General features: G+C 41.8%; 1 protein-coding gene across 3 annotated transcripts in view; it reads left to right on the top strand.

Annotated features, from left to right (window-relative positions):
- POLA1 (DNA polymerase alpha 1, catalytic subunit) overlaps positions 1 to 26,447 on the top strand; it is a 317,285-nt gene that overhangs the window by 266,244 nt on the left and 24,594 nt on the right. Inside the window, exon 37 of one of the 3 annotated variants that reach the window (XM_075913287.1) lies at positions 13,719 to 13,760. The exons of the other annotated variants lie outside the window; for them this stretch is intronic. Coding sequence (XP_075769402.1) covers positions 13,719 to 13,756 — 38 coding nt within the window. The 3' untranslated portion in view covers positions 13,757 to 13,760. The remainder of the gene's footprint in view (positions 1 to 13,718; positions 13,761 to 26,447) is intronic. 3 annotated transcript variants of the gene reach the window in all.

Here is a 26,447-nt window from a genome sequence, read left to right as displayed (position 1 = left end):
CAGTGCACCAGTACTATGGTGATAAGCACAGTATACAAGCCACAAAGTATAGCTTGAATCTTTTAGTTTGCACATGCTCAGTAGATATTAAAATGGGCTCTATCTTAGTATGTCAGCACCCACTTTTCCAAAATATCTAGGTGCTTCTTTCTTGATACCCCTAAAAAAATAATTAATTCCTGCAATTTTCGCTTCCAAAATGGTATACTGAAAATCAGTAATACAAGTTTTCAACTTGAGATGATAGTCCCTTTGCTACCTGGATCCAAAGGAGGCCAGCTTTTACTTATTAGTCTAATATTTTAGTCTAACTACATCATCACAAACTTTTACTTAGGTAATGTTCTGCCAGAAACCTTTTTTAATTAAAGAAAAGGACCCTTTGGCCAGGGAAGCTGTTCCCAGAAAAGGATCGTTTGTATGGTTGTGCCAACTGGATCATGAAATGTGACGTGTTCGTTGGAATCATCCCAGAAGCTAGAATGTAAAGGAACAACATTTAGCATAAAAACAGACAAGACTTTTCTGACCCAAAACAAGTGTCTCAAATTGCAAGAGAAAGTATAAACTCTGCTACTACTACACCTATTTTGATGCGCGAATGTTTGAAACCACTCAGTTTATACACACTTGTATTTATTTATGTTGTATGCTAAAAAGGGCACTTATGCATATATTCTTTTAATTATTTTAAAATGTCATAAATATCCCCTATATGCAGTAATGAAATATAACAACACCTACCATCAGTTACTTAGGCAACTTACAAATTCCTGTTCAACAACTGTCCATTCTACAACTTTTCCTTTCCTCCATTTTCAAACGACTGTCAAAAAACACAAACTTTGCAATGTGTCCTGAGGCTCTATCTGATTCTTCTTCTTGGACTGAGCTGTCAGTTGACAGATCTCATCTTCTGTGATGCTGTTGATGAGCGACTAAACCAATCCTTGATTGGCAGCCGATTACAGATGTCACATAGAAAACCGCCAACTGCAGGCGTACTTCGTTCTTTTCGGATCCTATACTTTTCCTGTAATGCCTAGATATGCTGACTCTCAAAGCAATTAAGAGCCAGTGAAGTAGTCTTCTGCCAGAACAATCTGTCTTGAAGTAGAGTTTCCAGATCATTGAGAGAGATGCTGCATGACTTCACATTGGCCTTAAGATGTCTTTATAGCGCTTATACTGACCACCAGTAAAGCGCTTTCCATGAGCAAGCTGGCCATAGAAGACCATCTTTGGTATCCACGTATCATCCATCCTCATAATATGACCAATCCAGAGAAACTGTTTGTTCATAAGCATTACTTTCATGCCCATGATACCACACAGCTTAAGAACCTCCGTATTAGGAATTTTGTCCCACCAGTTCACGTGGGCAATCTTTCTCAGACAATGCATATGGAACTGATTGAGCTTCAAAACATGGCAATGATATATTGTCCATGACTCCGAGCCATATAGCAGGATATTCAGGACAACTGCCTGATAAACCACTACCTTGGTATGGAGTTTGATACCATAGTCATTCCATAGGCATTTGATCAGTTTTCCAAAGGCAGCACTGGCTTTGGCCAATTTGGCTAGAAGACAGTACACTTCCCAGGTAGCAGAACTTGTCAACAGCTTTAAGGACTGCACCAGCAGCAGAGATCACTGGAGTGCTGGGCTCTTTCAAACAGGCTGAGGCATAACTTCTGTCTTCTTCAGGCTCACTGTGAGTCGAAAATGGTAAGCAGAAGTTACAAAGAGATCAAAAAGCTCCTGTGCATCCTTCACTGAATGAGCCAACAGTGCACAGTCATCAGCAAACAGAAAGTCACGGATAGTTGTAGTAACTACTTTGGTGCGAGCCTGAAGTCTCCGGAGTTTGAAAATACTTACATCAGTTCAGAACTGAATAGGTATGCCCAGCATGCAGTCCTTAAAAGCAACTAACAGCATCACTGAAAAGTAGATGTTGAATAGGAGAAGAGCAAGGACACATCCTTGCTATGTACCGTTTAATATTTCAAAAGGTGCTGATATCTCTCCATTGTTAAGGATGCGACCAAGCATGCCTTTGTGAAAGGACGAAACAATGTTGATAAATTTTTCAGGACATCCAATTCGCCCAAGTATTTTCCAGGGCCCATTTCTGATGACCATGTTGAACACCGTGGTCAAGTCGATGAAAATCACAGAGGTCCTGATGTTGCTCTCTACATTTCTCTTGTATCTCTCTGGCTGTAAATAGCATATCAGCAGTGCCTAGACCAGCATGAAATCTGGACTGGCTTTTCGGTATAATGCCATTTTTTAACATATATAGTGAAAGCCAGTTGTAAAGGATGTGGGCCAGGATCTTACCAGCTATAGAGAGCAGAGAGAAGGCCTGATGGTCATCACAACACGCACGGTCACCTTTTCTCTTGTATATGTGTACAATCAGGGCATCTTTGAAATCCTAGGGGACTAGCTCCCTCTCCCAAATGGTGCTAAATAAATGGGTGAGACCGTACATCAGCTGGCCACCAGCAGCTTTATAAATTTCTGATGGAATTGCATCACTGCCAGGTGCCTTTCCAGATTTCATCTTACTAACAACTTTTTGTACATCATCAAGAGTTGGTGGTATGTCCACCTGTAAATCATTAGCCCACTGAGGAATCTCTTCAAGAACGCTGCTGTCAGAAGTTGATGACTGGTTCAGTACTTTGTGAAAATGTTCAGCCCAGCAGTCAAGGATTTTAGCACTATCTGTGATCAAAGTAAAGCCATCAGCAGAGCTCAATGGTGTACAGCCAGCAATGCGTGGCACATAGACTGCCTTCAGCTCGTCATAAAATGCTTTAAAGTAATGTCTATCAGCCACATCTTGGAGTTTAACTGCTTGATATTTCCACCAATCGTCTTTCATTTGCCGTAATTTGACATGTGCCTTCTGTTTAGGTAGAATATATGCCAATTTCCTGGAGGCATTCTCTTTATCGTTGATCCAAGCCAGATGTCTCACATGCATCTTATCAAGAAGAGCTTGGGCATCTCTGTCCTTGTCGTCAAACCAGTCTTTGTGCCTATGTTTTTGGAAACCGAGGATCTCGATAGCAGTTCTGTAGGTTGTTTCTTTGATGTCAGTCCAATCATCCTCAATAGTGGGTGACCATTTTTGACCTTCATTGCTGATGGCTAAGGAAGCATCAAGACTGCGTGGAAACAACACTTGTGTCTCAGGTATTTCAAGTTTTCCTACATGCAATTTTTTTCAGCATACAGCAGAATGTTGACGTTTTGGTGGACAAAGGTTGAAAGAAACAATACTGCATACCATGTAGTGATTGGCCCAGAAGCCAGTGCCACGCATTACACAAGTCAGCTTAACATCAGAAAGATTTCTTTGTTTTGTGATGAAATAGTCAATCATATGCCAGTGCTTAGACCGAGGGTGCATCTAAGTTGCTTTGTATTTGTTTGCCTGTTGGAAGAATGTGCTTGTGATAGCAAGCTCATGCTGTGCACAAGTTTGAAGAAGAGTACCATTTGAGTTCTCACTTCCAATACTATGATATGCAAGCATCTTTGGCCATGTGTTGTAGTCCTGATCAACTCTAGCATTAAAATCACCGAGTAAGTATAGCTTGGATATAAAAGGTACTGAAGAGATCACTAGATTCAGGCTAGCATAGAAAGCCTCCTTTTCATCATCTGCAGGAGTCAAAATGGGTGCATATGCACTAACAAGTACTAAGTATTGTCCCTTTCTCAGTCTGAGCTTTGCGGTCATAAGGCGAGGACTGATGGCATATGGCTCGGATTCAAGCTGGGGGACTAGCAGTATCCTCATGGCAAAGCCAACTCCTGCTTGCCTTGAATGACCCTCAGGGAAGCCCACACAGTAGTATGAATAGCCTGCTCCAAACTCTGTGAATCGGCTGCTACCAGAAATACATGTTTCGCTTAAAGCTGCGACATCAATTTTATAACATGCAAGTTCTCTACAAATAATTGCTGTCCTGCATTAATGGTGATCATCACGATCAAGGATGCAAAGTGTAGTTTCTGTTTAGCTGTTGATTTTTCCCTTGTGATAGCAAAAATTGGATATCCAGTCAGTCGCAGTTAATTGACAGGGTGCAGTTGGGACAAGCTGTGTTTAGGGATTATTTTCTTTCCCCCTCTTCTTTTGAAGAAAGCAGCTCTGTCCCTAAATAGGGCTGCTTTGACACCCAGGCAGCATACGGGAGCTGCTGTTGTTCCAATTTAGCAGACAGACGACCATCACACCTGGGCCACCTAGGTGCAGGTTTGTCACTAAATGCTTCCAGGCATCCTCCACCTGCATCCGACAACACTTGCCCATCGCTGTAGGACTTTCATCAAGAGGTAAATCTTTAGCGTCAAGAGAGATATCTTCACATATGAATCGATTTAAGTGATGCTGGCTTGTGAGTTCCAACCCCATGCTCTCTTCTCACCCCAACCATTGTGCACAGGCACAAGATCTGCGACATGTACTGGAGGACGAGGGGATGGGCGCAAATTTGAGATCAGAGTTGCCTTCTCCTAGCCTGATATGCCTAAAAAGACTTAGTGAGGATCTATCTGATTAAAGGTGTCTTAGATCATAGATGGAGGAGTGAATTCCAAAGCCATGAAGCCCTCACAAAGACTATCCTGTCAGAAGCCCTATCTCATTTATATTAGTATGGATCCAACTTTTGCACTGCAGGTGCTCTCCCCTGTAGTAGAGTAGCACAGGGAAGAGAGGCAGTCTCCTGAACAGTAAGTCCTGCCTTTAAATGTAATGTGGATACCCCAGACAAACAGAGCAGATCATGGAGCACTGGCTTAATATGTTAATAGTGAAGTCCATAAGACCTTCTCTCTCTTTCTGCTCTGTAAAAGGGAACCAGATTCTCAAGCCTTTCAGAAATTCTGCTGCTAATACTAGAATTAGGCCTAGCCTAGAGCTACCAGTTAGGACCTATTGCTTAGATGATGAAAGGTCAACAAGAACATAACCTTTGCCTCTCCTGCTGAAAAACTCTGATAATGGACAATAGCAACAGTTTGGAATCTGTCATAGAGTACTAGAACTAAAAGGTCATAAAGGCCAGTCTCCTGCCCTTGAGGCAGGACCAAGCACCGTCTAGATCATCCCTGACAGACTTCTATTTAACCTGCTCTTAAATATCTCCAATAATGGAGATTACACAACCTGTCTAGGCAACATATTCCAGTGCTTAACCACTCTGAAGGTTAGGAAGTTTTTCCTAATGTCCAGCATAAACCTCCCTTGCTACAGTTTAAGCTGATTGCTTCTTGTCCTATCATCAGAGGTTAAGGAGAATATTTTTCTCCCTCCTCCTTGTAACACGCCTTTAGGTACTTGAAAGCTGCTGTCATGTCCCCCCTCAGTCTTCTCTTTTGCAAACCAAACAAACCCAGTTCTTTCAGTATTCCCTTATAGGTCATGTTTTCTAGACTTTTAATCATTTTTGTTGCTCTTCTCTGGACCTTCTCTAATTTCTCCACATCTTTCCTGAAATGTGATGCCCAGAACTCCAGCTGAGGCCTAATCAGCGTAGAGTAGAGGGGAACAGTTACTACTTGTGTTTTGTTCACAACACTCCTGCTAATATATCCTAGAATGTTTGCGCTTTTTTTTTTTCTCCAGGCATCACACTGTCGGCTCATATTTAACTGGTGATCCACAATGACCCCATAGAGCCCTTTCTGCAGGACTCCTTCCTAGACAGTTACTTCCCATTTTGTCATATTTTCTTGTTAGAAACATTCAGCTCAAAATGTGAGCAGCAAGGCTCATTTCCATACACTTTGAGGACAGATTCTGCAGTGTGTCAGTCTGGACAACATGAATTCACCTACATAAACTGAAAGGGAAGCACAAGAAACCAAAAAAACCAACAACCCTACCCTAAAGAACTGCATATTCTGATGGCATGGATGGTGAGGCTTATGGGTAGTCTGTCAGCCATTTACATAGATGAAGATACAAGCTACACATCATGCTAACTAACCACACAATAATTGTGCTCAGTTGTTTGAGACCTGTACCATAAAACACACACTTTTTTTCAAGGCCATATCAGAAAATCAGAAATGACTCTAATATTATTAAAGATCCTGTGCCATTCTATAGAACTTTCATGCAGAATGCATATGGATAAGAATTTCCTATAGTTGTTTTCTCTCTGAAGTTGTTTTTTTTAAATGAAGAGGCGTACTATAAAGCCTAAGTAATGATAGGTGATACCACTGTGGTTGTTCTCTTATCTTCCATAGATATCCTGTGTGACTTTGGGCAAGTCACTTGGGACCATATTCAGTCCCTTTACTCACACTGAGTAGTTTACTAGTTACTCTACTAGTAGTTTCATTGATTTCAGTAAAACCATTCATTGTGTAAGGTACTATTCAGTGTAACAGGATCAGAATCTGACTGTTAATCTGCCTCCATTCTTTGTCAGTAAAATAGGAGTAATAACATTTTCCCCTATTGTGAAGGGACGTAGGGGATAAGTTTATTCATGTCCTTTTTAGGAGTATCACAGTGATGGAGACTATATAGGTGCCTTGAGGTATTATGTAATACAGAATGTTCTCAGCTGTGGAGCACATTGGTCCTGGAATCAGTAAACTGAACCTGTCTGTCTGGTGGCAGAACAGAAAATGATGAGGAAGGGAGGATATGTTGAACCAAGTCATTTGTCATTAAAATATTGCTGGATTTTAGGAAGCCCAGCACCTTCAAAACATATGCCAATATTTGGAACCACAGTGTAATCCTTCAGGTTAAGTATTTATGTGCTGTGGCTCCATAGAAGTCTGTGCATGCTCAAAAAATGGTTTTATACAGTTATCACAGCCATGTACATTCCCTGCCTCCATCCCTTCATACAAATTCCAAAAGTGCCTAGTTTCTTTTCTGGATGAATAAACTGCAAAATTGAATTGAGAAAAATGAAACTGTTTTGGGCTGTGTGACCTACACATAAAAACACAAAATTCAACTCTGAATATTTTGTTTGCATCCTATAATTTAAACATTGTTTTTCCCCAGTGTGTTCATAACTTGGTGTGCCAAGTATCAGTATGAAGTGAATTTTTTTTATGGATGAGTTATTATAAGGCTTTGAAAGTAGACCATATAGAATGGAGATGTTGGCAGAGCTTCTAATGGTGTGGGGCTTTAGTATAGGCATGTTGGCTGGTGGTGGCTGTTTGAGAGGGCCACAGAATACTAAAATTGGAAGGACACCTAAGCAAGAAGATATTTTTGCTCATCTTCAAGATGGTGGGAGTTGATGTTTCTGATGGGGAGAAGAGCAAGCAAGAGATGGAGTTGGAAGGGGTGGAAGGCAATATTTCAATTACTAGGCAATGCAATATGTTGCACTTCAGTCAGCACTGCAATTGTTTCCTTATCTTTTCTGCCTGCGAAGATGAAGATTGTAACAAGCAGCTCATAACCGTTACTGGGGGAAGAGATGGAGCAAGGAGGGAGATGGAACTAAAAGGGTGTTAGAGGCATAGTGAGGAAAGGGGGTAATAACATAGAGAGCCATTTTGTTTAAAAAAGTCAGTTAGCTGTGTTCCCATCTGCTAGCAACAACAGACAAAAAAAGGTGATTTCACAATACAATGAGATTCAGGAGATAATGATCTGTGTTCTACACCTGTTTCAGTGGACAGTGAGTTTCAGTTAGTTTCACACCTTTAGGCACTAGTAATTAGCTTCAGTTCTTAAAGGTGATGTCTGCACTATGTTGAACAAACATTGCTCTGAACATGATTTTAAATTGTCTTGGGCAGATATTATTTTCCATCTTGTCCTTAACTAAATGATTTTTAAACTTAGCAATTTCTAAATCCATTAATCAAAAGCAGATTTAACAATGTCAGTTCATTTCTCCCAATAGAAGATTTGAAACAACTTTTCTGCTTCGAATACTGTAGTTTTAATATTTGTTTGGTCTAGCAGTTTTTGGCTCAAACATCTTCCTTCAGTTACAGCAGTGATCACCAACCAGTAGTCTTGGTATGAAGGAGGCGGGGCAGGGGTATTTGGGTTTGAGGTAGATCGTGGATTGTACTTAAATTCAAAAAGTGATCTCGTGTTTTAAAAGGTTGGAGGCGTCTGAGTTACAGTTATGGGTGTTTGGCTACATGAGTAAAATTCTTCTTATTCTAACACATATTGCCTTAATCGTGTTTGTTGTCTCTCACCCCCTTTTTTTGAAGAGCCCTTCTCCCAAAGTAACACTTAAAAATATATACTTAACATTTCTATAGCCCTTTTCATCTAAGATCAGAGCTTTGCAAACATTATTGAATTAAACCTTGTAGTGCTCCTGTGAAGTGATATATGTCCAATGTACAGTCATGGACTCTGAGGTGCAGGACTTTCCTAAGGTCAAACAGGAAGGCTGTGGTAGAGCCAAGAGTAAAATGGACATCTTCTGAATCCCTGTTCTTTAACCATGGTCCATCCTTCCTCATTAAGAAAACAGGATTGATTAATGATGGATAATTATCCGTACATTACTTTTGGGGAGTAGGAAGATTAGTCAGTTAAATTAACAATGACTCAGCATGAATTATAATAGTTGACTTTGTCAAGTAAATATCCTGACACTACTTTGCAACTTATTGCATTTACATAATTATGCCCACTAATGACTTATTTACACATAAGCACAGGGATAGGCAACCACGAATGGTGGAATGGCCACATGAGTGGCTCTCCTTCACCTCAGTGGGCCTCAGCAGTCCATGGCCCAATGGGGTTCCACTGTGACCCCCATAGACTCCCTGACAGCCCCCCCCCCACACACACACCCCTACCTCTTGCACACTGGGGCACCAGAGTCCTGCATTTACCTGCCCTTCCCCACTTCCTCCCAGCACTTTCAAAGCCTGCAAATAGCCTTATTTACACTCCATCCCAGACTGGCAATGCTGCGGCTCTAACTACATTTAAAATGCAGAGCTGCCAAGGTCCCAGGACTGGCGTGAGCTGGGACGGCTTGGTTTGCCAGCTGCTTGGTTCACCAGCTTGCTCTTACATTTAAAATGCAGAGTCACAGTGATCCTGGCTGTCCTGGTTCACACTGGTCTAGGGCCTACCTCTGCTGCTGCCCTGCAGTTTAAATGTAGTAGGAGCTGGAATGCCTGCACACCTGGATCTCACTACATTTAAACTGCAGAAGACTCTCCATGAACAGGGCACCCAGCTCATACCACATTTAAACTACTCGGACCCCCCCCCCCCCCAGACAGGGGCTGCTGCCGGAGAAGCCTCCCCTACCCCCACCTCCCGCTACTGCCTGTGATAGAGGAAGCAGTAGGGGGGAGGGCAGGCAGCACTTGAGAGACGGTGCTTGGGGGAACCTGCTCCTGTTTTCACCACCCCTTGCTGCCTCCTGTACAGAGGCAGCAGGGGATGGGGGAGCGAAGTTTAGGCTTATCAGGTAGTCAAGTATTCAACCTCTCACATCCCTATCCCATAGCTGGAACACCTCCAAAAGTTGGGAGGCAAGAGGGAGGAGCAGGAATTGCAGGGCTCCAATGCTCCAGTGTGTGAGAGGCACCTGGGGGAGGAGGGCAACCAGGGTGTCTGCAAACCGCAGGGGGAGCCCCAGTAGGCTGCAGGTTGCCCACCAATGCATAAGCACAAATCAAATAAAAATATGTAAACTAGAAAGTGAAGTGAGACTTCAAAAGAAAATGTCCAGGTCTTACTGGATATATTTGATGTTGGACAGGTTTCAGAAATCTATACTTCTCCCTATAACAGTGGTTCTCAAACTTTTTGGCCTGTGACCACCTGGCTCAATGAAAATCTTTTCACGGACCACCAGTTGCTAATGGAAACTCACCATTAATTACATAATTATGCCCAAGCCATTTTGCTAGTTCTGCATCTAGGGAGAATGGTTTAATTTAAATTATTAAACAGATTAAGCATGTAATAAGTAAAATAAAGTAAAACTTTAATTTATGTCCAACAAAAAAGTTTCAATGTTTTCTTTATTTATGGGAGGTGTGGGGAACCTTTTTTGGTTTGGGGGCCATTGACCCACAGAAAAATCAGTCAGGGACCATACAAGTAAGAAGAAGCAAAAAAAACTCCTCAAATCCCCCTCCCCCAACCCTCACTGATGTGACCCCCGCCCCAGACAGGGTCTGCTGCCACTCCACACTGCTGCCTCTTTATCAGAGGCAGCAGCACAGGGCAACAGTCAGTCAGTCTGCGAGGAAAGCTGGTTTTTAAACTGGCTCCCCTTGTGGACCAGCTCCTGCCTGGCACCCTGTGCTGCTGCCTCTGATACAGAGGCAGCAGTGCGAAGTGGAAGGGGGCTCCTTGGGAGTGAGGCTGGAGCGCATTGGCTGCCAGCCCCACCCCTGGGGACTATAGAACAGTCGACTAACCAATAAGAACTCATGAGGTTAATTGACTATTCAATTAACCGATATTTAACATCCCTATCAACCCATTGTTCCAGTTTATTTTTATTTATACCTCAGCTCTGTGATACTTTTTTCCATGAAGACCCATGTCATTCTGCTTTGACTTATCTGAATACCATCAATTTTGTTAATAAAATGAGTTAAAATGCAAAATAGCTTTTAGTATAGCTCTCTTATGAGAGGAGATGGCTTTCTGAAGTGAAGTGAAGTGTCTGATATGCTACTACTTTTTTACAGGGCCCTGTCACAGTTATTGGATCTAGATAACTTCAGACTTTATCTAGGTTTCAAAATCCAATTTTCTGGAGGTTTTTTAAACTAATTTTTGTGGAATTAGGAAATGTAACAATGCAAAGAGAAATAATTTAACTCTAAATAAATCTAAGTATGTACATGCCTACATGGCAAAAGGATATAGTGTAATTGTTGAGTTTAGATATCAGATGCTTTTTTTAATGTTTCTGTAAAAATAATCTTTTACAAAACTTGCCAGCAAGCGATTAATGGCATGGACTAATCATTTTGATATTTTGAGAAATATAGTAGTTTTAAACATTTATTTTTAAAATGTATTGTGCTTATACGGTTAATAGCTTTTATTTCCATAATGTTTTTTACTACATAATTATACATCTTAATTACGTAATTACCATCATAATTATTATGTAATTACATGTAGTTCCACTAATTACAAAATCAGGAAGTGTAATTAGCTAGTAAAAACTTTCTGAAATCTTATTTATTCACTGGAGATTATTTAAAAGACCAAACAGTGACCTATTGGTAGTATTGTATACTGTTTTATTTATACATATATATATATATGAATGACACCCAAGTTCAGTTTGTGGCCTCTTTCTCCCACAGCCAATAAGATAGGAAAAGCTGCAGAAAGAGCTCTTTCATTTCCTTCAGAGTGAGTGCCATTTGATTAAATATCACCCACCCTCTGTGGATGACAAAGAAATTACATAGATGGTTGTTTTCTACCCTCCTTCTGTTAGGTTAGTAGTGCATCTATAGCTTTTGTTACTAAAATCAGATGCCTGCAAAGTCCATGATACCTTAAACTGGAATTCTTAATAACTAGAAGCCAGTAAAAAGTTGAAATAATCCGATAAATGTGGAGCTTAGAATAAGATCATTTTGTTTATATCACAAATATGAGTAAAAAATTATTTAAAAAAATATAACTTGTATAACTTAGGGAACTTGCTATACAGCAGCCACCACCTGTAGACACTAAGATTATACAGTAGAATCAGTTTTCCAGAGCACTCCTGTAACTTTTTGATGCACTCAGGTAAAGACTTTCATTCATTTTATTTGCAAATTTGACTAACCCTGTCATACACTGAAATTCGATGGCCCTTCATTTTTATTATTGAAAATTATTTAGATTAGAAAATAATCATGAAACTGAGGATACATTTTGGGGCCTCTGCTTATGGACTCTGATCTTAGTCATAAATACCATAAGTGAAACATGTGCCTACTTATGGCTGTGCAGGACAGGTCACAGACTTCACTGGGCCCTGGGCAATGTAGGGGAGGAGGTCGGCTCTGGGGGCCCTGGAAGCAACCGGGCCTCAGGTAGAAGGGGCAGGGCTAGGACAGACAGCCCTCAGTGCTACCTGGGCCTCCAGTGGTGTTTTAAGGGACTCTGGGCTCTGGCTCCCACTGCTGCTGAAGTAATGGTGTAGAGCCCTGGGCCTTTTAAATCCCCCACCAACCCCCACTCAGTTGGCAGCCATGTGGCTATGTATATATGTGGTATGAAATCTTGACTGAATTGAAGTTAATGGCAAAATTCTCATTGACTTCTGTGATGCTAGTATTTCACCCATGCACTATCACTGCTTTTTCAAGTTTATAATTTTGTTTCCTAATTGGGCTGTATTTTAATGTATGTCTGCTGTTTGATGACACTTTCCATGACTTGTATTTAGTTTATGTAATTGTATAATAATACAGTTTGAAACACAGATAGATTATTGTAGCTCAGACAAAAACTTTAATTTTTTGATTCAGTAAGATTTTTGCTTACATTTGATGAAAGGACTGGAAATGTGGGAAACTATTAGCATATATGCAGTACATTAATCAATAATCTTGAATAAAAAGAATATTATAAGTGCTAATGATTGCCTGGATATATCATTCAATAAACATTAAATTAATGAGAATAACATCATAAATACAAAGGTTAGTCTTACATTCACCGTGACAACAAATATATATGTGATATGTCAAAACATTGATGTACAGAGAATCTCCACAAAGAAAAATACTTTCACTAACACAGAGGGGAAATAATTTGAGCCTGGGAGAAGGGTGTGGTAGGGAATTAAATAATTAGAATGTAATATGGACCAATGAAAAAGAACAAAATGATCATCTCTGTGGCAGAGGGTCACTTAGGCCTTGTCTTCATTCCATGGAAGATCAACGCTGCTGTGACAGATCTTCCAGAATTCAATTTAGCAAATCTAGTTAAGACTCACTAAATTAAACTCAGAGGGCACCCCCACCAGCCTCCAGTACTCCTGCTCTTGTAAGAAAGCTCCCCACTGTGCTGACGCCATCAACCTTGGCTTAAGGTAAAATGACTCCAGCTATGTATTCTACGAAGCTGGAGTTGCGTATCTTAAGCTGAGCTGCCAGGTTTAGTGTAGACCTGGCCTATGTATTGGGTATATTAAATCAATGGTATTTTTGTGAAATCATTCTGCACCTAATATACATTCTGGGTGGAATGGGAGTTGTGTATGTATCTTTTATATAAACTTCCTGCGATAACTATAAAGACGTGTCTCTGCAGAAATTTTACCAACCATTTTAACTGTATGTATAAGCTCTGCTTATTTTAATACCCAAATTAAGTTTTAAACATGAAGGATTGAATCCTAAGATTATATAAATCTGTATAGTTCTATTTACATTAAATACAAGTACTCCAATGTACACCTACTTGGGATAAGATCCAAAAAAGAGAACTTATTTTCAGATCAGTTTCTTAAACTTCCCAAACTGAACTATATTGATTGCTTAAAACCAAAGGAGAGTTTAAAAACTGACAGCATTTTGGAAAACAATAATAATCATCACATGTGAGAAAATTCATATAATCTATGTATCTTAAACAGATACAATTTACATTTTCAAAGATTAGTGACACCTAGTTATCTTTTTTCCCCCCTAAACCATGTACGACCAAAAACCATCATCTATTTCACCTCAAGGTGTTAAGGGCTATGTATGGAATGACAAAGCAATATAAAAAGGTAATTTTATATTTTATTTTATACTCTGGCATACATGTGATTTTTATCATAATTAATTGGCATAGGTTTTGTAAAGTATGTGTGATCCATTGATAAAAATTTCAGACAACTGATCGTTTAAATGCAATTTTAAAAATTAGAGATTTTATTGCTATGAAAATGAAGTATGCATGTGAAACGTATGGTGGGCACATGCTGTATAAAAGTTCTCCAAAATCCAATGTCTCCCTGTCTTGATTTGCAGTCTATCTCCTGTTCCAGTTTGTTGCCTTTCTAACCAAAGAACAGTTTTCCAATGTGGTGTAAACAAAGAAAGAATGACTAGGATAAATGTAGAGTATCCATCACCATAAATTATGAACGCTAAATACCAGACTTGGGACAAATGAGTCCCTGGTCTAATTCCGTTGGCTTCCAGGGATGAATTTAGACTGCTTGCCATTTATAACTTAGTTCAAGATCTACTCCCAGGCCTTCAGAATGAAAGGTTAACAGGATAATTCTTTGTTTTGCTTAGCCCCCTTCTGTATTTTTTTTAAAACAACTATTGGAAGCTCTTTTGCAAGAAGTTGATTTGATCCTGCCAGGATTACAACTGTCAAATGAATATCAAAATGTTTTCCCACCTTAAATAATTTAACTCAGAATATAATAATGTAATTATTTTGACATGAAAACGTTACATACTGTAGTATTTCCACTTATCTTAAAACAGACGTTTTCACTTTACAAGAGATGCATGCAGTAAGACAAAACAAAAAATGAATAAAAGGAAGTGAGTGACAGACTGAGCTACTTTTGTTTAGAGGATAAAAACAAATAAAATCCTATTAGTGTCAAATATTATGAACTTAGAATTAAAATGTTCAGCTATTTATAGAATAATTTCATATTTTTTATATAACAGTAAGTGGCTACATAAATATCTACGCATGAAACTAGCAACATATTTATCAAGTGAATATTTTCTGTTTGAAAGGGTTAAGTTCATGGTGGAGTTGAAAAGGGCTGTTAGTAGAAATTGTTGCATTATGTTATATAAAGTACATGGCACATTACATGTATTTACTTTCTAAAATCTTATTTTTTCATTTGTGAAACAATGTTTGCATTTATTTTTTGCTAGGACTTAGAGTTCAGAACATTTGTATTAAAAATCAGCTAATGCAATAGACCAAAATAAGTATCATTAATGCAATATCATTTTTAAAAGAAATGTAGCTAATATGGTTTTGACACATAAGTGGCTACTAATAATGACTAATTGTTTTAATCGCTTCCCATCTTTTTTTGTGGAAGATTTTTATATTTGCTGTCCTTAACTCGGTGTTGTCCTTGATTTACTAAGGGTGTAGGCTCTTTAAGTGTACAAGTTGATGATAATTCAACTTGTTATATAATCATGAGCTATGAAGTGTTGCTTGTGTAAAAAAGCGGGTTTATTGGCCCGTATTACATGGGGGAAAATGTATATAATTTCAGATTTTGCATATGTGAACATTAAATATACAAATTAGTGGACAGCTAACCACAGAAGGTTGTGTTGTCTTCATATATACATATTCGTTATTTTAATTCTCATCTAAATCTTTTTTGAGAGTTTGACTAGACACCTGAGAACATAATTTTTAAATGTTTTTAAATTACTGTTTCGCTGTTCCTTGGTTTTAGCCGTTTTTAAAATACCACACAAATAGCCATTTTCTCTCTGCTTCCAGAAAAAATAGGAAATGCAATTCAACACAGAATTCTAAAGGAAGGCTTTTTTCTCTGAGAAGTGCTCCTTTTGCATAGCCCTGAAGAACAGAGAGAGAAATCTCAGACTGTTGACAATGGAATGTTCCCTGCAAGCCCATTCTGAGCCAAGTCAGGAGATCCCAATGGACATCTATCCATGGACAGATCCAGCACGCTGTCCACCTCAGGGCATGCTTGTAGGAAAGGGAAGCCTTTGAAGCACTCAGGGAAGACTCCCCAAAAGAGCATGTACTCTGTATCTAAGGAGCCAGCTCCAAAAAAGACTGGGTCCTTGTTGAAGCCTTCGGTCTTTAAGAGTACCACTGAGGCCAAAGACTTTTCCTCTTGTACAGCCCCAATATGTTGACTACTCTACCAGTAAGGAGAAATTCAAGGTACCATCAAGTTCAGCCCCATCACTGGCACTGTAGCATTCCAGTTTTTGGTGCTGTCACGTGCCTTAACCCAGCCATTGGTACTGATTCAAGTACCTCAGCAGGGGGTACTAGTGGTACTCTCACTACTGAGCAAAGCTGCAGAAAAATCAGCATTATTAGTCTTGTCAGTTACAGCATGGCAACTTTGATTAAAGTGTCAGTACTGGATGTCCTTTCCACAGAAGTTCCAATACTTGGGGAATATCTTGGTGTCATATGAACCAGAGTCCCTTTTGCTATCAGGTATCTAGACTCTCCCGGTAACTAATACCTCAGCTTATGAGTGGCCACTCCCTGGCATAGTCTCTTCTCTGTCCTCATTGGAAGCACCCATATTGGAAAACATGGAACAAAAAAGAAGAGCACTCTGAGTTGATTTCAATTATTGATCCTCCTACATAGCCCTTTAGGAATCTACCCTCATGCAGGGAGGACTTGGTTGCACTTCAAGCATGGTAGAATCAGTTGTGTATGCCACCAATTCACTCTCTTATGCAATGGCACTATGGGCTGTTTATCAGCAACAGTTCAGTGAACCTCCAGTACCATTCATTCGGGAGCCCAAAGTGCCACATGTTCCTTCTAAGGTAGGAGGAGGTGTCTGAGGAGTTGGAGGCTAGGGCAGATAAGGAAATTACCCACGGATGAGGTGCTCATGCCTCCTCCTCTTTCCATCACCAGTTACTTCAGACAATTCCAAGATGTCAGTAGAAGTGTAACGAACACTCTGCAGATCCCTCTGGAAGAGGTTAAAGACCAGAAGCACACATCCTCTGTAGTGGCTGTGCCCATTAATTAGGCTATCTTGGATCCAGCTAAGACCATATGGCAGACTCCAACAACTATTTCACCAAAGTGTAAAAGTAGTCTGTCACTTTTTTCCCATCTCCTACTTGTCTTGTGGCGGAATGAATGGGGTGGACAGCAGTTTTCCCCTATGAAAGGGAGGAAAAGCAGTGGGACCTCTTTGGATGATGATCTTACTCATCCTCAAAGCTGAAGTTCTGGATTGTGAACTACTAAGCCTTTATGTCTAAATATAATTGTTACAACAAGCTCATGGCCTTTATTGAACATCTCCAACTAGGCTGCAAGGAACAATTTCAGTCAGTTGTTGCAGGGGGATAGCTGTTAGCCAGAATAGCTCTCCTGCAGATACTGCTGTCAAATCCATCTCCATGGTGGCAGTTACATGCAGGGTGTCTGTATTCCAACTTTCAGGGTTTCTGGGAAAGGTCCAAAACACAGTGGAGGACCTCCTCTTTGGTCACAAACTTTTCTTGGCAACCATAAATGACTCCCCCCTGCACATGCTTAAGGACTCCGCGGCTACCTTTTGTTCCTTTGGCATTAATACAAGATGCACTTCACTAGGTCATAAACTGCTGGGAGACAATCCCTGCTCTGTTTCAAGACCCACAGTCATGCCCTCCTCCCCCCAGAGATACAGGTTTCAGAGATATAGGGGCCACCCAACTGCCCCCCACAACCATCCAGGTGTTGTCTAAACAGCAGTTTTGAATGGTTGGTCAAGGGTTTGAATCCTCCAATTTCACCCACCTCCCTTCCTTCAGGAATTGCCTTTTCCATTTCTACCTGGCTTGGGAGCAAATAAAAAGCAACCAGTGGGTCTTGAAGGTCAAAACATTGGGCCACACGATCCAGTTTTTGACACTTCCTCATCAGGGACCCCTCTCTTGAGCTTGTATATGGCAGTGGTTCTCAAACTTTTTGGTCCCATGGATCACCAGGCTCAATGCAAACATTTCTGCAGACCACCAGTTGCTAATGGAAACTCAGCATTAATTACATAATTATTGCAGATCCATTTTATTAGTGCTATAGCTAAGGAGAGTGGTTTAATTTAAATTATTAAACAGATTAAGTGTTTTAACTTTCTCATGTTTGTTTATTAAACTTCATTTTAAATCAAGTAATATATTAATTTATGCCCAATGCAAAAGGTTTCAATGTTTTCTTTATTTGTGGCAGGGGTGGGAAACCTTTTTTGGGTCAGGGGCCACTGACTCTCAGAAAAATCAGTTGGGAACCACAAGCGAGAAGCAAAAAAACTCCAAAAAACCCCAGCCCTCATTGATGTGGCCCCCCACTGAGGCACCTCACTCCTTTGGCACTCCAGCCCCATGGAGTGAAGGGAAGGGACAGGAAGGTCTGAGGTTCAGGGCTTCCCATATGACAGATTTACTTTTCTGGGGTTCCAGAGTTAGTGGATTTTGTGGACCCTCTGAGGCTCGGAGTGGGGACAAAAATGAGGGGTTCAGTGTGTGGGACAGTGAGTGGGATAAGGTTGGGGGTGCAGGATCTGGGCAGGAGGTGGGTGCAGAAGCAGGCTGGGGGTAGGGTGTCTGGCCCAGGGGAGGAAGCAAGAGCAAGGGAGGATGCAGTGTGTGGCCAGGAGGGAAGATGCAGGAGCAACGGTGGATGCAGGAGTAGGGTGGGGATAGGTGTCTGGCCATGGGACAGGTGCAGGAACAGGGAAGTCTGTGGAGTGTAGCTAGGAGGGAGGGTGCAGGAGCAAGCTGGAGGTGTGGGGGGGTCTTGGCAGGGGGTGGGGAGTGAGTGAGGGGATTGGGGTGCCAGGGGTCTGGGCATGAGGGGGAATGCTTACCTGGTTTCATACCACATTGCATTGGGGAAAGCCTCTGGACAGCATGTCACTGCACTGCTGTTCCCCCAGTGGGGTGAGGAGGAGAAGAGAGCTCAGCTCCCTCCTGGCCAGTGAGTAGTTCCTGGGCTCCCCACTGCCATGACTGTCCAGTTCATTTACCCTGCCAGAAATGTTGGTTCCCAGCGTCCCCCACAGCAGGACTCTCAGGGACGCTTTACTAGCTACAAGACAGCCAGGGACTGTGCATCATTGACACTAGGGCTGGTTATACAGAGATCTCTTACCTGGTGCAGAGAAGGAGCTGGCCCTGGGATGGGGTAGGGGAGTTGTTTAGGCAGGGGTCCCCAGCTCAGTGCTGAGATGCAGCCATCATGGGGTGGCGCTGTGTAAAAGCAGCACTGCACAGTCATTCAGCGGGTCTCAGGTAGAACTGCTAGTTGGCGCTGACCTCAGTTCCCTGATGTGATGCTAACAGGGTCAATGTTCTGGCCCCAGCTAGGGGGCGGTTTCTAGTTTTAGAGCAGGAGGTGATTTCAAAGCAACCGACTGACCCTGGCATTCTTGTCCTCCCTGAGAGAAGGTCAGGCTTGCTCTCCCCCTTCATTGGTCCAGGGCTTGTGCTCTGACTGTGCCCTGCTCCCTGGGATGGGTCAAGCTGTGGGCAGTCCCTGGGGTCTGCTTTTTGCACAGCCTTGCCTGTGGGGAGGGGGTCACACTTTACCATGTGTCCCAAGGTCCTACGATCTCTGAACCTCACCCCATCACACCCTGGTCCACAATTCCCCCATTACCTCCGGCTCCCGCTTCCCCTGCGCCTGGCCCCCACCCTCTCACCCCATTACTTCTTCTTTCCCCAGCCCCCCACTGCCTCATCGCCCTCCCCGAACCTGGCTCCACCATTGTCTCTCCCACCCTGTTGTTTCCTCGGACCTGGCACCATCATCAACTTCCAGCCCCCGAGATCCCAGATCTCCTCTGCCCATCTAACGCATTAGCCAGCTACTTGGGGTAGTCCCTGCCATATGCTGTCAGAACCGAAGCATCAGCGGTGTGTGTGCAGCCTCAGTCCCATGGCGGGAGGGTGCCCTGGCTCTGCTCAGGGTCCCTGTAATACCCGGTGGCAGTGGGTGGAGAGCCAGGGTAGACTTGAGTGGGGAGCCAAGTCTCATGGGGAAGGTCAGGGCTTTCTTACCTCTTCTCTCCTCCCACCCCCCCGCCCCCCCGCACACGCCCTTCCAGCTGGAATCTGGAGCTGGTGCTCCAAGCCTCGTGGCTGCATGGGGAAGGTGGGACTGAGCTTGAGCCATGGACCACCTGGGAGGTGGCCCACCAACCGCACTTTGAGAACCACTGCACTAAGGCAAGAGGTGAACTTTCTCCTCCAGCTAAGATCAATAGAGTTGTTCCCTTCTACTTACAGGAAGAGGGCATTCTACTTGAAATACTTCCTAATAGAATCCTGTGCAGGACTATTTTAAGAGGACATCTCAAAGAACAACAGTTCCTGTCTTTCTCCTCAAAAGCTGCTGTTCCACAGCTGAGCACACACACCCCTGCTCGCAATAGGCAATACAGAAGTATACCTGGATGGAACTTATTCTTGTAATCAGGAAGAAAATATAGATTCAATCAGAGGCCCCTAAATGTCCAAAATTCATTTTCTTGCACATGCATGTATAATTTTTTAAAAGGCTCTTCAACCCACCCCGCTCGTGTGTTTTCAGAAGTGATATTAGTAGGCAGAATCCCTTTAAAAATACACTGTATTCTAATGGGATTTATTCAAATGAGACTTTTTTTTCCTTTGCAGTAATTACAGAATGAGGGTTTTTTTAGAAACAGGTAAGGAGCTTACTGCCACTGCATCAAAACACATGGAACTCTATTGGCAGCAGTTATGCTGCAATAATTAAGGGTCTGCCAAAGTATCAAGTTTGGGGGGTAATTGTTTGGTGTGCTACCCTGGGGATAGATCTGATCTTATTTAATAGGTTTTGTTTAATGAACTAAAAGAAACAATAAAGTGCAGTTTAAAAGATTCTAGAGATTACACTAAATTAGAAGTTACAAATACCGGTGAGGAAAGAGAAATAACAAAAATGAAGGTTGGGGGAACTAGAGAAATATAGAAACTCAACGGATGAATATGAAAACTTAGACATAATGTGAATGAATATGTCTGAAAAAAAGCCATCCAAAGTACATAGATATTCAATGTCAGGAAAAAAGTCTGGAGAATGATGTTGCTGAAAAAGATGTACCAGTATTGCAACAACTTTGCAATGCATCAAGGCAGCAAAACTGTCCATTGCAAATTTGGACTGCACATGCAAATGAATCATTTTATGAGGAAAGTTTGAGTTAAATAATTATAGCTTGTCTAACCAGTGACTAGTGAGATAAGAAATTCCACAAATATTTGAAGTCGAGATATATCAATACAGTACAGTTAATACAACAGGGACTAACTACATTAAATAGGATAAATTAAGGAAAGGAAAATGTAAGATTAAATGTCTGGAAAGTTACTTGTGACTAGTTTTTCAAAAAGTGGAAGAGACTATATTGCTCATGATATCAAAACTAGACTGGAAATACTGGTAAATGCACAACAATCAACAAACCTTCATTTGCAGGAAATTGGACTACAGGCAGTCCCCGAGTTACGCGGATCCGATTTATGTCGGATCCGCAGTTACAAACGGGGCCCGTCTCCCTGGTCTCCAGCAGACCAGAGGGACGGGGGGAGCAAAGCCGCGGAGCACGCGGGCAGCGGACAGCCCAGACGCGTCTGGGCTGTCCGCTGCCCGCGTGTTCCGCCGCTTTGCTCTGGACGCCTGTGGTACAGCAGCTGGGGCGCTGCCGGTTGGTCCCGTAGCACCGCTCTGGGCGCTGCTGGACCAAGCCGGCAGCACCCCAGCTGCTCTGCCCCAAGCGTCCTGATTCAGCCACTGCTGGTCAGTTTCAGCAGCGGCTGAATCAGGATTCCTGGGGCAGAGCAGCTTGGGTGCTGCTGGGTTGGTCCAGTAGCACCGAGGAGCGGAGGCGCTACTGGACCAACCCAGCAGCACCCCAGCTGCTCTGCCCTAGGCGTCCCCAAGTCAGCCGCTGCTGAAACTGACCAGTGGCTGACTACAGGAAGCCCCTGCCCCGGGCTTCCTGGAATCAGCCGCTGATCAATTTCAGCAGCAGCTGACTTGGGGATGCCTGGGGTTCTTAAGTTGAATCTGTATGTAAGTCAGAACTGGCGTCCAGATTCAGCCTCTGTTGAAACTGATCAGTTTCAGCAGCGGCTGAATCTGGACGCCAGTTCCGACTTACATACAGATTCAACTTAAGAACAAACCTACAGTTCCTATCTTGTACTTAACCCGGGGACTGCCTGGATATAATCCAGTAAGCCTTTCTCTTTTCTATATGCGGATATAATAATTGGCCTTTTCAAAACAATATTTTAAATGATTGGCATAGTCTTGAGAAACAGGCTTACTGTGTATACCAAGATGGTTTTTGTGTGTCTGTAAATTATATGAAAATTTGATTTCACATATTTATTGTGTCTATGTGACTATTCCTTTGGCCTTTCTCTTAAAATACTATTTCTTTTTACCTATAGGAAATATTACAGTGACGCCCATGTGAATGGGGATTGTCTATCATTCTGAAATGTTCCGTAACTCTGAACAAAGCACAGGCCAGGCCCCAGCAGCAACTGAGCACCTCAGCAGTAGCAGCTTTCTTGCTAGCACCTTCTTTCCCTGGGTCCCACAAAGTTTGCAAGTTTGTTCCCTTCCTGAAGAAGGATAAAAATGTCTTCCCCTCTTCCCTCCTCTCCTCTCTGCCCCTCCCCCCAGAAAGGGAGTGGGCAAAGGCAGCCCCAACATCTTGTCCTCCTACCTGTAAGTGGCTGCCCCTCTCTTGGAGGTGAGGAAGAGGTAGGGTAGCCCAGACACAATATAGTCACAGTAAATTATTTGCCCCTTTTGGAGGGGGTGTCCGTGTTGCTGGCTGATTGATTACTCCTGATTTCATACGGTGTCCAGTTATCTGGTCAATTAGTATCTCTGGTGTTCTTATCTTTGGGATTCTACTGTACAGTCTATCACAAATTGGCCATCTTGAGAGGCAATAGGATATATTTCCACCTGAAAAATGTGAACATGGTGAACCACCATTCTGTAAGAGCAGTTGTCTACAGTTTCAGCGATTAAGGAGTCCATCCTTTTTCATAAGCTTTTCCAAGAGTGATATTTAAAAGAGTGAAATTAAAAGTTCTTCAACGGGCCACATTTCTGTTGAGTAGATAACGCCTCAAAGGTCATGAATGTGATAAACTACGTCCTAGCCTTTTTCAATGGGTTTATGGACCTTTTTTTTTTTTTTTAATGCTGTGTTCATGTACGGGATTATGGATGTTAAGAGATGGGTAATTGGCTAATCGTGTAATCAATACAGTTTTTATTGACTACCTGATTAGTCAATAAGGAAAGGCATTCAGTCCCAGCTCGCGCCAGTCCAGGAACTGCCCTGCTCCTACAACATTTAAATTGCAGCTCCGCAGCAGGGGTAGGTTCCCCACCCCAGCGCGAGCCAAGACTGAGCAAACCTGGCTCAATCCCAGCTCACACTGGGTTCGGGAACTGCTCACGCTGCAATTCTGCATTTTAAATGTAGTAAGAGCTGGCTGGCATCCCTTGTTTGCAAGGGTCCCAGCAGGGAGTTTGGACACTCCCCTTCCCTCATGGACAGGGGCTGCTTCATAGCAGCAGACCCTATCCATGAGGGATCCCAACTCCCCACTGGGATTCCCGGTTGGACAGGGGCTGTTGTCATAGCTTCTGTCCGTGGTGGCTGAGGTTGGGCGCAGACGGGGGCTGCTCCATAGGATGTGGAGATGCTTTGCAGCAGCTTCCCCTGCCCCCCACCCTCCGCACTGCTGCCTCTGATGGGTGCTGGAGGGAACCATTGCTGGCTTCTCTCAGCACCAGCTCCTGCTTTCCACCCCTCTTGTTGCCTCTGACACAGAGGCAGCAAGAGGGGATGGAGGAAATGCAAGTAGTCGAGTAGTCAACTCAATTACCGGATAAACCTAGGCTTATCAGGTAGTCGACTACTCGCATTCATGCTATGGATTGCAAATGAATCTCTGGAAACATATTCCTGAATACATGCTGACCACTTAAATGTAAAATGTTTCAATAGTGAGTCCTCCTTCAGGGGTCGCTTGTCTAGCTCTACATTCTTTCCTTGGTTATCCATAAAGAAGGACCTCTTATGGTCAAACATACCTGTGATTATAAAGGAAAACTCTGTTGTCATGTAGTCTAATCATTTCAATTATAAAAAAGAATAAATCACTGAAATAAAATATTTTACATGTGGTAATCATGAAGACTATTACCTTAATTGGTGCCTAAGTGTAAATATATTTTTGCCTCTTTAAAAAATGAGGGCTGAGACAGTAAATGAACACAGGGACCATCATCAGACAGGCCATTCACCCAGTTTTAAACCAGACATTCCTTTTCATAAAATTTGTCTCCTGTCTATTACTGAGACAAAACTTGATATGGTTTTGGTTCAGTATTGGCAGAGGAAACCAAGTGCTCTACTCCACCAGCATGATCTCTTGTTGTTGTAGTGATGTTGTTTCCAGAATATTCTTAGACTGTGTTGTTTGCTCATGCTAAAGAATCTGTTCCATCTTGTATTTAGCAGTTACATTGTGAGTGCCTTTCCGAGACCTGAAGAAGAGCTCTGTCTCTTTCACCCACAGAAGCTGGTCCAATAAAAGATAGTACCTCATCCACCTTGACTCTCTCAGAAGAAATTAAGAAATCCTGGTGTTTTCTTTGCTTCATTGGCTTATTCTGACTAGTCTTGGAGCAACTCATCACTGAAAGGGAAATGATTGGACTCTGAGAAATCCTAGACATGTTCCCAGGACATTCTGTTCTTACTAAGTATTTGGATGTGTGGTAAAAAGGACCCTGGAGAATTCAGGGATCTCTTAACTTTGCTGGGAATGAGGGTGCATTGTATTGAGATTTTCCTTTGCACCTCTGGTAAATGGCAATAAGGAAATGGCATCATTTTCTACTCAGAGTGGAGGTAGAACCAGTCCCGTATGGAAGGTATTTTCAGTACTCATATCAGTCTTTGATTCCATCTATTTAGCAATGAATATTCCTAGAGAGATTCTGTCAGGAAATATCATTCAAGTTAGATGGAAGTTATAAGTAACATTTTATTCTGCTCAAGATCTTTTGAGCAAAAAGGAAAAAAGCCACAGCAGCAAAGCAATTAACCATGCCCCCCTTACGATTACAATCTTCATTGAGTGGAGCAAAATGATAAGAGTAAATTGTTCTGAAGTAACCAATATCTTCCTGTGCTCTCCAAAATAATCCTCTTCTCCTAAATATTTGGCCGCTTGGAACAGATTTGTAGAATGTTTTCAACAAATTAATATTAACCACAAATAATTATACATATCAGGAATTCTTCAGAACAATCTATCTTGAAGCCTGAGAACTAGCAAGTTAAAAGTCACAATTTCAGAATGGAGATATAGTTTCCTCCACAAATGGCTGTAAATATAGCAAACCTCCTTCATGTAGCCCGTTTTCTAAGAACAACATTAAAAAGCTGCACAGAGGTCCAGTTGCATGAGCATGGAAATCTTGTTTATATAGCTATAAGAAGATAATCTGTCACTAGGGCTAGCTCTTTGCTATGCCCTGGTCTGAAGCCTGAATATGACGTGGCCTGGATATTAGTTGATGTTATGTCGTTGAAGTTTGGTGATTAATTATTTTACCTGGTAGTAGGCAGTAGGAAGACAGCAGGATTTTGAGAAGGCAATATTTGCTTTGCTGCAGACTCAGCTATCATGGTCTCTCAAAAGTACACAGGCATGTGTTATTTATTTGTGTGTGTGTGTGTGTCTGTGTGTGTATATAACATATATAATAAGAGTTTAAATGAAATTGAAAATTTTCAAAATTGAAAAAAATATTAAGCTCACACAGATAACTATAAAATCTCCAAAATCTAGTCACAATGAGATGCCATTGTGTTCACTATCCAACTGCATCTTGCTTATTGAAGATATAACATCTCACTTTGAATTCTCTGGTTTTTTGAATTTAGGCAAGTCCCTGACATTTTTTTCAAGGTAGACTTTCTTTAGAGAATTCTTTTTTGTTGTATCTTTCTAACACTGTGGGTTTTAAAATTGTCAGTTTTGACCATTCTAAGGGCTTCTGGTGGCATAAGAACTTAACTGCTTTTGAAATCTGGCCATGTTAGCAGCTGTTGATAGGTCTGCTTACATCTCCTTTCAGTGGTGGGGGTTTTTTGGTGGTGGGTTTTTTTTTTTTTTTTGAGCAACTGATCAAATTAGATTCGTCACTCTTGGCTTGTGGTGATTTGAAATTGAAATGGAATATATTAAAGCAGCCAACCACACTGATTACATTGCAAGCCTCATTTAATTTCATACATTCACACATTACAGTGAAACACCGGGTTTTTTTAATGCATGATTGTGACTGTACCTTGAGCTACTCCAAAGGTCATCTGTAATCGGTGCATAATTTGTTAGTGTGAGATATCTGATTTATGAAAGCATGCTCCACTGTCCTATGTATACAATAAATATATGGAGAGCTAAAAAAAGTCAAATCTGCTAGAATTTTAGAGTTCTATTGTATCCTTTTATCCCATATTATGCAATAGTGCACTGCATTAAAACCTTAATATATAGTTGGACAGTTGTTTTTCTCTAATAACTAAATGCCCATATTAAGATACTATAGTATGAAGGTTAAACTAAATACTTTGAAGAGGGCAAGTTATGGTTATGAAGGTGTTGCCAACAGC

The sequence above is a fragment of the Pelodiscus sinensis genome, chromosome 1 (assembly GCF_049634645.1).
Source record: "Pelodiscus sinensis isolate JC-2024 chromosome 1, ASM4963464v1, whole genome shotgun sequence".
Lineage (NCBI taxonomy): Eukaryota > Metazoa > Chordata > Testudines > Trionychidae > Pelodiscus > Pelodiscus sinensis.
The sequence above is the reverse complement of the archived record's forward strand: the minus strand, read 5'-3'. Positions and strand labels throughout refer to the sequence as shown.